We start from the raw sequence: 13,420 nt of genomic DNA, 5'->3' as shown, positions 1-13,420 counted from the left end.
CTTTTGCTTTTCTTTGATCTCCTTGGGATATAGACCTAGCATTGATGTTGTTGGGTTAAAGCTTAACCCCAGTTTTATAGCCTTTTGGGCACAGTACCAATATATTGTTCAAAATGGTTGATCTAGTTCACAGCTCCACCAACAATGCATTTGTGTACCTATACTCTTACAACCCCTGTAACATCTGTTATTTTCCTTCTCTGTCATCTTAACCAATCTGATATGTATGAGGTGGTATCTTAGAGTTATTTTAATTTGCGTTTCTCTATTAGCAATTTAAACTATTTTTCATATGACTATTGATAGTTCTGATTTCTTCCTCTGAAAACTGTCTCTTCACATACTTTGACCCTTTATCAATTATGAAATGGCTCTAATTTTTATAAATTTGGCTTGCATTTGAGCCAAATATATCTCTACATATTTGAGAAATGAGATCTTCATTAAAGAAATTTGCTGTAAATTATTTTCCCAGTTTCTTGCTTTTCATATAATTTTGACCACTTTAGTTTTGCTTGTGCAAAAACTTTTTAATTTTATGTAGTCAAAATTATCCAGTGAACCTATCTCTGGACTTATCATGAACTTTTCCCCTGGCCAAAGATTTGACAGATAATTTCCATACTGCTTTAATTTGCTTTTGATATCACCATATATGTCTAAATGATGTACCCATTTCAACTCTATTTTGCTATACAATGTGAGATATTGGTCTACTCTGTGCCTAATTTCTTCCAGACTACTTTCACATTTCTCCAGTAATTTTGGTCAAATGTCAAGTTCTTGCTCCAGTACATGAGATCTCTTGGTTTATGAAACCCTAGGTTACTGTGCTCATTTGTTTCTGTATATCGTGTACTTAAATCCATTTCATTTGATAAAAACCTCTATTTCTCACCCAGTATCAGATTGTTTTGATGACCACCACTTTCTTACATAGTTTAAAATATGGTACTGCTAGGCACTCTCACTTTAAATTTGTTTTTCTATTGATTCCCTTGATATTCTTGACATTTTTTTCATCTGGATGAATTTTGTTTTTAGTTTTTGTAATTCTAGCAAGTAATCCTTTAGTAGTTTGAATGGTATGGCACTGAATAAATTAACTAATAGTGTCATTTTTATTATATTGGCTTGGTCTACCCATGAGGAATTAATATTTAATTATTTAAGGATAGCTGTGTGGCACAGTAGATAGAGGGCTGGGCATAGAGTCAGGAAGATCTGAGTTCAAATCTGGCCTCAGACACTTACTAGCTGCATGACCCTAGGCCAGTTACTTAACCCTGTTTGCCTCAGTTTTCCCATATGTAAAACGTATTGGAGAAGGAAATGACAAACCACTGTAGTATCCCAAATGGGGTCCCAAAGAGTCAGACAACTGAAAGGACTAAACAACAATAATTGTTTAAATCTGTTTTTACTTGTGAGAAGAGTATTTGGTAATTGTGTTCATGTAGTCCCTGGGTGTGTCTTGGAGGGTAGACTCCCATGTATTTCACACTATCTGCAGTTATTTTAAATGGAATTGCTTTATTCTTCCTGCTAGGTTTTACTGATGATATATAGAAATGCAAAGGTTTTTTGGGTTCATTTCATATCCTAAAACTTTGCTGGAAATCTTAATTATTTCAACAAGTGTTTTTTAGTTGAGTCTCTAGGCTTTTCTAAATAAACTATTGTATCTTTTGAAAAAAAGTGATAGTTTTGTTTCCTCATTGCCTATGCTTATTCCTTCAATTTTTTTCTCATGTGTTGTGGCTAGCCTTTCTAGTACAATATTGAAGAATAACAGTGATAATGGACATCATTGCTTGTTCCCTGATCTTTTTTGTAAAGGTTTATATTTTATGCTCATTACAGATAATACTCGCTCTTGGTTTTAGATGGATACACTTACAAGTTTAACAAAAGCTCATTTATTCCTATGCTTTCTGTTTTTAATAGGAATGGGTGCTGTATTGTGTCAAAGGCTTTTTTCTGCATATCCATATGATCATATGATTTTTTGTTTTTGTTAATTATATATTACATCAATAACACTTAAAATTTTTGTACTATTGAATGAATCCTACAAGCTGGTATAAATCAAGCCTCTTATTCATATTGTATCATCTTTGTGATTTATTGCTGTCACTTCTTTCCTAGTATTTTATTCAACATTTTTGCATCAACATTTATTAGGGAAATTGGTCTATAGTTTTCTTTCATTGTTTTTGTTCTCTCTGGTTCAAGTATCAAAACCATATTTGCATTTAAGAAGGAATTTGGTAGGACTCATGTTTTGTCTATTTTTTTTCAAAGTTTGCATAATGTTGAAATTAATTGTTCTTTAAATGTTTGGCATATTTGGTTAGTAAAACCATCTGGTCCTGGGTTTTTTTTTCCCTTAGGGATATCATTTATGGCTAGTTCAATTTCTTTTCCAATGGTAAGGTTACTTAAGTACTCTATTTACACTATTAATCTCAGCAATTTTTATTTTGTTAATGTTCATCTATTTCATTTACATTGTAGATTTATTGAGATTTCTTTAGGGAAAATACCTTCAAGTAGTTACGTTAATTTCATCTTCATTGGTTCTGCATTCACCCTATTCAGTTTTGGTAATGATAATTTTGTTTTCTTCTTTAATTAAAAAAAACATATTAGCCAATAATTTATCTATATTATATTTTTTTCAATAAATCCAGCATCTATTTTTGTTAGTTCAATTGATCGTCTTTTTTTTTACTTTTCATTTTATTAATTTGTCCTTTGATATTTAGGATTTCTATTTTGGTGTTTAATTGGGGATTTTTAATTTATTGCTTTTTCTAGTTATTTTTAGTTGCATGCCTAATTCTTTGATCTTTTTCCCTCTCTTTTTTGGATATAAATATGTAGAGATACATTTTCTGCTAGTAGTCTTTTGACTGCAATCCACAAATTTTATCTTTAATGAACTTATTCACTTTTTCTATTATTGGTTCTTTGACCCACTTATCCTATTATTGTTATTGTTAGGTCCTTTTAGTCCTTTCTGACTCTTTATGACCAAATTTTGGGTTTTCTTGGCAAAGATGCTGGAGTGGTTTGCCATTTCCTTCTCCAGCTCATTTTGTAGGTGAGGAAAATGAGTAAAACAGGTTAAATGATTTGCCCAGGGTCACGCAGCTAGTAAATATCCAATATCAGATTTGAACTAAGGAAAATAAGTTTTCCTTTCTCTAGGCCTGGCATTTTATTTGCTTTGCCACATAGCTGCCCTACTCATTCTATAGTATTATATTATTTGGTATTCAATTCATTTTTAATCTATGCTTCCAAGGTACTTTAGTAATATATAGTATAATTTTGTTGCATTATGGCTTGGAAAGGGTGAATTTAATATTTTTCGCTTTTCTGCATATCTTTGAGACATTTTTATGCCTTAATACATGATCACTTTTTTTGGGGGGGGGGGGATTGCTGAATACTTTCATTCTGCACATAGAAGCCACTAAGGATCTGGCCTGTGGGTTTATCAGGGCTCCATCACAAGTACATGGCTCCATGCATCAACGCCAAGGTTGGGGATGAGAACAAGTCATTCTATCCCAGTCACAAGATGATAAGGGTTTTCTGACAGAGAATCAGATGATCAGTATGTCTCTAGTATAAGACAGTTCTAACAAAGCAGTGAGAACATCACAGAAAGGTGGAAGGGATAGGGAAGTTAAGCAGCAAAGGCCCCTGCCCCCAAAACAAAACTGGTCTAGTACTTGGTGCTGCCCATTCTTAGCAGACTTCTACATAAGTGACTAGAGCCTGCAAACTCTTAGGCCTCCTGGCCACAGAGTTTACTTGGCCTGAGGGTTTCTGAAGTTCCCTCCAGCAAATGTAGCCTTGCTATCCAGCTCTTCCTCAATTCTGAGAAGGTGGTTATACTTGGCCAGACACTCAGATCAGCAGAGAGCACCAGTCTTGATCTGCCCAGGTCTTCAATGAAGGTATCTTCAGTCTCCCCAGAACAATGGGAAACCATCACTCCCCACCTATTGGACTGAGCCAACTTGCATGCCTGGAGAGATTTAGCCAATCTGGTTCATTTTGAGTAGGAGGCAGTTGCAGGCTTTCTTGTTTATAGTCTTTTCAATGTGCTTGAGACTGGTCACTGTGAGATCATCCCCTACCACCTAGATGCCTGCAGTAGCAGTGAAATTCTTCCAAGATCTCCAGTTATCCTGGTCAAAGGGGTCTTCAATAGACAGTACTGGATAGTCCTTGATGAAGCTCTTGCAGAGGTCCCCAAGCTCATAAGGGGAGATACATCTGCTGGAATTATCAGGAGACTTGAAGTCCAAGTCATATTTCCAAGACTGGAAGACTTCTGAAGCAGCAACACGCAGGCCAATTATGACCTTACCAATATACTCAGCCTTACCTATGGTATTCTTTAGCAGATCCAGAACTTCTTTATTCTTCAGGATGGTAGGAGCAAAGCTACCCTCATCCCCTGTATTGTTGGCATCCTGTCCACATTTCTGCTTAATCACACTCATTAGGTTGTGGTACACCTCAGCTCCAATGCACATGGCATTCTTAAAGTTTGCTGCTCCAAAAGTGAGGATCATGAACGCCTGCCTGGCCAGCTTGTTACCAGCATGGGAGCTACCATTGATCATGTTGAAGGCTGGAACTAGCAGGATGACTTCATCATTGCCTGCAAAGTCAGAAATATGAAAAGTACAGGGAGATATCTTTCTCAGTAGTTCTGGCCTTACAGTCAGAGATACTCCCAATATGGTATTTGCATCGAATTTAGATTTATTCTCAGGGCCATCCATCTCATCATCAATTTATCAGTCCTCACCTGCTCCACAATATTCAGTTTCTTGCAAATCAGGGTTGGGGAACTAGTTTTATTGATGTGCTCAACAGCTTTTGAGATAACTTTCCCCATGTAGTGGGTCTTATCATGGTCTTAGAGCTCCAGGGCTTCATGGATACCGGTAGAAGCAACACTGGGCACAGCAGCTTGGAATTAACGTTTTTCAGTGTAGAGATCAACTTCAACTATGGGATTTCCACAAGAGTCAAAGATCTCTCTTGCCCAGATCTTGTAAATAGACATGTAGATTTTCTGGATGGGGCTTCCTCTGCTGGACTGTGAGAACATAGACCGAGGATACGTGATTACTTTTTATGAAGGCATTATGAATGGCTAAGAAATAGGTATACTCTTTTCTATTCCCATTCAAATACTCCTTAGAGGTCTATATGATCTAAATTTTCTAAAATTCTATTAATTTCCTTAACTTTTTTTTCTCCTTTGTTTTATGTTTAGATTTATCTAGGTCTGAGAAAGGCAAATAATTTTACTATTTTCTCCTGCAGTTCATTTAACTTTTCCTTTTAGAAGTTGGATACTGTGTCATTTCATGCATATATATTCAGTATTAACATTAATCACCTATTGTACCTTTTAGCAAAATGTAGTTTCCCTGATTTTTTTACTCACATTGATTTTTGCTTTTACTTTTTCTGAGATCAAGATCACCAGTCCTTTTCTCACTGTAGCTGTAGCATAATGGATTCCACTCCAACTCCTTAGTTTAATTCTCTGTGGGTTTTTTTCTGATTTAAGTATATCTTTTATAAATAATTTTTTTTGTATTATGGTACTTAATTTATTTTGTAGTCCTCTTCTGTTTCGTGCATTAATCAATCCTATTCACATTCAATGGTTATGCAATCATATAATCATAACTATGTATTTCCTTCTGTCTTATTTTCTTCTATTTATGCTTCTATTTTTCCTCTATCCTTTCCTCAAAAATCTACTTTGCTTCTGACCACTACCTCCCTTTGTCTACCTCTTATCATCCACTCTTTCTTTTAGCCCATTTCACACCTACTTCTCTGATATATAAAATGAATTTCTATACCCAGATGTGTGTTTTCAAATGTTGCCTATTCCTACCACTACAATTTTAATTTCCATTGTAAAAACTCATTCTTTCATGTCTTTTTGCGTGAGATAATTTTCCCTTTTCTTCCTCTCCTTTTTCCCTTCTCCCATTGCACCCCTCTTTCTCATTCTTTTGCAATCATTCTAACATAATATATTCACATAAATTCCCTCTAAGTAGCATTCTTCTAATTGCCTTAGTGATGATGTAGTGGAACGCAAAGTGAGACTTTTTGCTTTTCTTTTTTCGGAGTGCTTCTCCACACTAAGGCAATCAAGTGCCTTTGATTGAGTTTTGCCTTTGTTTGAATCAAGAGTTTTTCACTGAATCAAGAATCATTGGTTGGAAACAGTACATATATATATATATATATATATATATATATATATATATATATTCTGAGGTTAGGATTTGAGGGCTCACTCTTTGGAAGAGTGTTTGTGTGATTTCCTAAGACCAGACTCTGGGTAGCTGTTAAGAAGCCCCCTGGTTTTGAAAACCCAGATGTTGGTGCTTCTCTTTCTGGTAATTATGTATATATTGCTATGGATGGACAGTTAGAAGCCCTGTCTGCTGATTTGTATTATTTGCTCTGTTTACATAATTTCTGCTTGTAATTTCTGTTTGTGTATCTCTGAAGTTCAAGGTGCTGACTTTTCCCCCTGAACTAAGTGAATGATATATCTATGTTTAATTAAAGTGAGATTGTCAACTTCCGGAAGACTCAATGGCCAGGTAAACTGCTCTAATCCCTCCCCTCCCCACCCAGAGAATTCCTCGGGGAAAAAAAAGAGAACTGAAACAGAGGAGAGAGTAGCGGGGCCTCACAGGACAAATACTAGAAGTTCATTAGTCCTGCAGAGTTGGCAGGGGTCAACACCAGGAGCCCAGACGTAACCTTGCTCCCCCAGGGGAAGTGCCAGACATCAGCTCAAACAACAAACAGCTGAGACCATTGCTGAAAAGCAAGTGCTGGAGAGCACCCACAGGGAGTGAGACGCCAGGGAGCCAGACCCCTCCCCCACACCTCAGGAAACTGAAGGTTATAATTCTAGACTCACAACCCCCAGAATAAGAAAGCTGGGACAGAGAGCCCAAAGATAGAAATTCGTTATAATGCCAGGAAAAGGGAAAACAACAAACATGAAGAAGAATACAAAAAAACCGAGGACAATAGATTCTTTTTATGGAGACAGGCAGGTTCAAAATATTGATATGGAGGAGGACGGCAATGACACGGTAGATACATCAGATACCTCAAAAGCTAATATGAACTGGTCTCCAGCCCAAAAAGCACTGCTGGAAGAGCTAAAGGAGGATTTTAAAAACCAAATTAGGGAGCTAAAAGAAAATATGGAAAAAATGGAAAAAAGGGAGAAAAAATCCACTGAAGAAATCAAGTCCCTAAAGAATAAGATTGGCGAAATGGCTACGGAGATTCAGAATCTAGAGAGAGAAAAGGACACCCTGAGAGGCGAAATCAACCAATTGAAAATGGAGGTTCAAAAGCAAAATGTAAACATTAATTAAAGTGAGATTGTAAACCTCCTAAATTTGCTTTCCTTAGAAAAGCAGATCAAAGAAGCTGTGCTAGCAGCCCTCCTGTGTGCTGGTGTTATTGGCCTTACACCTTCACAGCAGCTACTAGTAACATTTTAGTTATAGATGATAATGTTGTTAGGTTACATGTATTGTCTTCTGCTATAGAAATGTAAATTGTTTAACCTTGGTAAGTCCTTTAAGATTTCTTACTCATGTTTAACTTTTTATGCCTCACTTAAGTCTTGTGCTTGAATTTCAAATTTCTATTCATTTCTGGTATTTTTACCAGGAATGCTTAAAAATCATCTATTTCATTAAATATTCAATTTTCCCATTAAGATTATACTCAGTTTTGCTGAGTAGGATATTCTTGGCTGTTGTACAACTCTTTTGCCTCCTGGAATATCATATTCCAAGCCCTGTGCTCCTTTATGTTGCTATCTGCCAAATCTTGTGTGATCCTTACTGTGGTTCTATGGTATACTATTTCGTTTCCTCTCTGCTCATAGTACTTTCTCTTTGTCCTAGAAGCAAGAGATTTTGGCTATAGTATTCGGGGGACTTTTAATTTAGAAATTTCTGTTGGGGGTGACCAGTGGATTGTTTCAATTAATAGCTTACCTTCTTATTCTAAGATACCTGGGAATTTTTCCTTTGTAATTTTTTAAAATATGATGTCTATCTCTATTTTTTGTTCATGGCTTTTGATAATTCTTCAATAATTCTTAAATTATCTCTCATCAATCTGTTTTCCAGGTCAGTTTTTCTTGCTATGAAATATTTCACATTTTCTTCTATTTTTTTCAGTCTTTTGAGTTTTGTTTAATTGTTTTTTGATGTCTCATGAGTTATAAGCTTCCACTAACTTGATCCTTGAGTTTTTCAGTGGGGTATGACTGCTTGTAGACTAACGAGTTCTATGTTCCATGTTTGGGGGGGAGGTGCCAGCTCTGTCACACCAGCACTCCTCCTTCCCCAAGAACCTCCAACCCAGACTGGGCTTAGATCTTTAGCAGGCTGTGCACTCCTGCTCTGATCTGCCACTTAATTCCTCCCACCAGGTGGGCCTGGGGCCAGAAGTGGCAGCAGCTGTAGCTGCCCCACCTCTGCTGCCCCCGGGGCTGGAAGCCGAACCGAACTCCTTCTACTCCCGCAGCTTTTCCCACTAACCTTCTCCACAGTCTTTGGTGTTTGTGGGTTGAGGAGTCTGGTAACTGCCACAGCTCACTGATTCAGGGCGCTAGGGCCCCCTCCACCCGGCTTCTGGTCTGGATGGTCCACGCTGCTCAGGTTGGGTTCTGCTCCACTCCATTCCCAGCTCCCAGCTCCCAGCTCCCAGCTCCCAGCTCCCAGCTCCATGTAGGATAGACCTCACCCAGAGACCATCCAGGCTGTCCTGGGCTGGAGCCCTGCTTCTCTCTTCTGTTTTGTGGGTTCTGCCGTTCTAGGATTGGTTCTGAGCCATTTTTTATAGGTTTTTGGAGGAACTTGGCAGGGAGATCACGCTAGTCCCTGCTTTCCAGCCGCCATCTTGGCTCCGCCCCCTCAGGTAAAATCTAACTTTCTATGAGAAGCCTTTGCTTTTCCACTTTAACGTTAGTGCCATCTAACATTGATTAGCTCAAATTTATGCTGTAAATATCTTGTTTGTACATAATTGTTCACATGTAGTATCCCTCATAAGATTCCTTGAGACCAAGCACTATCTTTTGTTTTTCTTTGTATTCACAGAATTTAGCAAAATGCCTAACATATAATACGTGCTTAATAAAAGCTTGTTGACTAACTTCCTTTGATGGAATATTTCTCTTGTTCATTATATTAATCCTATAATTCAAATGAATATCTTACAGCCATAGAGATGATCAGAAATTTAGTACTTTCTCCTTCTACAGTTTTTCTCTTGTTACTGATGTCTTTGTTTCTTAATCCTTAAAATTTTGATTTTTTACTTTCAATTACAAGTTAAAGGAGTTAAAATTTTCTGATAGGCTTTTATTTTCTGGATTTTAAAATTTTTTTATTACTTTCAATTGGACAATATAGAGTTCAAGCTTTCTACTACATGTGCCAACTAGATAGTGATATAATCTTCTAATATTTTTTTCCACGGTTCTTCAATAGGTCTCTCAAGTCACTTCTACAATTCTGGTGCTTGACACTAGACCTTAGGGGCATTTCTTGGTACCTCTAGTTTTCCTACTCTTGTTCTCACCATGGCAACATCTGTGATATATATTATCAAGGGCAGAGTCTTAACTGGTTTTATGATTTCTGTCATGTACTATGAAAAAATGTTTTCACTCATGATGTTTAAAGCAAATACCAACTTTTGAAAATTACTCCATTCTGGCATAATTGGTATGTTAGTTAATCTCATGCCATCAACCTCAAACTCACCTTACAGAAATTCTAATGTAAGTGTATCCATCCACTTTTTACATCATTTGAGATATAAATGCTACTTTTATCATGTTTCATTTTAAGGTATTATTCCCAAATGTTACATTCGATAAAGGCTGTTAATACTTTCAGAGTCTTTAAATATTCTCTTGGAGGACTTTGGGAAAATGGCAGAATAAAACAGGAAATTATAAGGCTTTCCCAAATTCCTCCAAAACAAGTTAAAATAATGCCTCAAAGGGAATTTTGACTAGCAGAAATAATTAAAGTTGGAATAAACCAGTTTTCCACCTAAGACAAGTTGGGAGGATTGTAGGAAAGTACTGACACCCTAGGGCAGTGGCCTGACTTGATTGAAGTGCTAATAACTCTGGGCAGATGCTGATGAATCAACAAACAAGCCCTACAGCCAGCTGTGTGGGGCAGCAACCTCAGCTTCAGGAATTTTTATCTCATAGACAGCATGAGGGTCATGCTGGATACCAGGCTGATGTGCTCTGACCAAACACTAGCCCAGGCTGTGGCTATGGGCAAGGAGGACATACCAGTGAGTGCAGTTGCAGAGGATCAGGCCCTACTCGCTATGGGCGCTCATGGGAGAATGGAATCCCTGGTTTTGGTTCCAGAGTGTAGGGGTAAGCTTAAGCTTGTAGTCATGAGAGGGACTGCAAGGAGTAAGAGTATGTTGACAGCATTTCAGGGGGCCCTGGAAGTGGCACAGGGGTGGAGAGGAGTACCTGAAATCAGATCCCCAGAGAGAACTCAGAAAACAACAGTATGAAAAACCTGAAGCCTGAGACATTATTTCCTACACCTCAGAACTAGAGCCAGACTGTAACATAAAGTTAATAGCTAAGAAATAAGCTGCTAAAAAATTAGTAAGCAAAAGAGAAAGAAGCCAATTATAGATAGCTAGTATGGTGAAAGGGAAGATATGTATTCATACTCAGAAAAAGGTAGTAAAATTAAAACAGCCACTTGTATTTCAAAGAAGAGTATCAAATGGTCACAATCCCCAAAAGAGTTCTTGGAAGAGCTTAAAAAGGAATTTTAAAATCAAATAAAGGAGGTCACAGAAAGATTAGGAAAATAAATAAGAGCAATGCAAGAAATTCAAGAAAATTATGAAAAGAAAATAATCCAATTGAAAAAAGAGATCCAACAACTTACAAAAGAAAATAACTCCTCAAAAATTAGAATTGGGCAAGGGAAATTTAACGACACTAAAAGATACCAAGAAATTGTAAGACAGAATCAAGAGAATGAAAAAATAGAAGAAAATATGAAGCATCTTATTAGAATAAAAAAGCAATGGCCATTAAATAATTTTGAATGTGAGTGGGATGAACTCACCTCCCAAAAATCTAAACAGATAGTAGTATAGATTAAAAGTCAGAATCCAACATTATATTATTTATAAGAAATATATTTTAAAATGAGACATACACACAGACTAAAAATAAAGGGCTGGAATAGAATTTATGATGCTTCAGCTGATGCAAAAAGAAAAAGCAGGGGTAGCAATCATGATATCAGATGAAGTTAAAGCAAAAATAGATTTAATTAAAAGAGATAAAAAGGGAAATTACATTATGATAAACAGTGTCATAGAAAATGAAGCAATATCAATGCTAAATTTATATATACCAAATGATATAGCTTCTAATTTTTTTTCCTTCATTTTGTTTTTATTATAGCATGTTTGCTTAATTTACAGCAAGCAGAAAATAAATGGGTCTTTTTGTTTTGATCCAAACATTGATGTTTTTAAAGGTTGTACACAATATTTGTTAAAAAGAACATATAAAAATACCTTTTTAGAAGCTTCTATAAGAAAGAAAATACAAAGTTTAACCCCACAACTTTCCTCTTTGCTAGAACTGCCAGCTACTGCTACAGTTTTAAATAGACTTTTCGTTGTTTTGAAACTATACATCCAGGAAAGTCTAGAACGTGACTTAGCCTTCATTTCTTTCTTGGGCTGGGACTTGGATCGTGATCTTGAATTGGATTTAGACCTCGAAAAAGACCGGTTTCGGTGTTTGAATCTATCATTGTCTGAATGGCTTCTGCTACGGCGTGGTCTTCCAGTAGGTCTATTTCTAGGACTATAAGATCTTCTGTAGTTGTAATCAAAAGAACGACTCCTAGACCTCCTCCTTTCGTAAGTTCGGCTTCTGGATCGCCTATATCTGTCATAGTCATAATAGCGAGAAGAGCTGTGTACATTTCTCCCTTCCTTGGCTTTCATTTGATTTGGCGTTTTGCGATCCCCTTGTGCAAACTGGATTTCGACCTGACGTCCACAAATCCATTCTCGGTCCAAATTATGCAGGGCATCTTCAGCATCACGAACATCTTCAAATTGAACGTAAGCAAATCCTCTTGGACGACGAGTGTAGAAATCAAGTGGCACATACACATCAACTATGGGACCATAACGACCAAATTCCCAGCGCAAGTCTTCAGACCTGGTGTCGTCGGCCACATTCCTCACGAACAGGGACGTGTTGGGCGGGCGCAGGTAGTGGGACATGGCGGTGGCGAGCGGGGCGCGAGGCGGCGGCGGCAGCAGCGACAGCGGCGGGACTGGCGCTAACGGGGGGAGAACAAACCGTCCGCGCGCGGAAGCTTCTAAATTTTTAAAGGAAAAGTTAAATAAATTACAAATATAAATAAAAAATAATTTTATAATAGTGGAGGACTTTAACCTTCCTCTCTCAGAATTAGATACATCTCCCTGACTCCAGGCCCAGTATTCTATCCACTATGCCACCTAGCTGCCCATTTATATATACATCCACATCCACACCAAAACACATACGCACATACATCCATATACATATGATATTATTATTATTTTTGTTATCATTATCAGGTGGTAAAACCCTATGCCAAACCACTGTCACCTCTGGACTTCATCTCATCTTCCTCTCCCCAGCGACCTTATTTTCAAATAAGATCATATCAACCCTGAAACTCCCACCTCATTAGTACTTCCTGCCCCTGGGATCCCCCACTTCCTCTCACAAATTGGAGAGTGTATAGAGTGGAGAGTAGAGAGCAAAAATGTCTTCCCAACTCCTACATTTAAGGAGGATGCCCAGGCCAACTATCTCTTCATCATCCACCTGTCCAGAATCCACTACACGTCACCATGCTTTCCCATACCCTTCCCACACCCAATTTTAAGCTTACTTTTGTGTATCACCTTTCTCCATAATGTTGTGAGCTGTGCAAGGGTAGGGACTGCTTTTGTTGTCTTTGTATCCCCAGCACTCAGCACAGTGCCTGGCACGTAGTAGGTCCTTAATAAATGTTTACTGACTGACACTTGTATATTTAATGTCATATGGAGTATTGCACAAGGGATAAAATAAATGCATTTTAGCTGAAAAAATATTAAGACAAAAGTATATCTTATTACTTCTTCAGTAGACTTCCTGGAAATATGTTTAGTATAATTCTTACAGACAGGATGATGGAGACAAGAAATACCTAACTCTGTTGATATATAATTTAGATTTCTTCTGATATGCATC

At 37.4% G+C, this 13,420-nt stretch overlaps 1 protein-coding gene and 1 pseudogene across 1 annotated transcript; both read right to left on the bottom strand.

The window, feature by feature from the left end:
- Positions 1 to 3,821: 3,821 nt before the first annotated feature.
- LOC118837355 lies at positions 3,822 to 5,095 on the bottom strand (annotated as a pseudogene).
- A 6,494-nt stretch (positions 5,096 to 11,589) lies between these two features.
- Positions 11,590 to 12,430, bottom strand: LOC118837344 (serine/arginine-rich splicing factor 10-like). Its single transcript, XM_036744209.1, has one exon. It carries the CDS (start codon positions 12,412 to 12,414, stop codon positions 11,590 to 11,592), a length of 825 nt encoding a protein of 274 aa, XP_036600104.1. The 5' UTR covers positions 12,415 to 12,430.
- Positions 12,431 to 13,420: the final 990 nt, after the last annotated feature.

Source organism: Trichosurus vulpecula, chromosome 1, assembly GCF_011100635.1.
Source record: "Trichosurus vulpecula isolate mTriVul1 chromosome 1, mTriVul1.pri, whole genome shotgun sequence".
Classification (NCBI taxonomy): domain Eukaryota; kingdom Metazoa; phylum Chordata; class Mammalia; order Diprotodontia; family Phalangeridae; genus Trichosurus; species Trichosurus vulpecula.
Note: the sequence above shows the minus strand (reverse complement) of the source record. Positions and strands in the feature narration are given on the sequence as shown.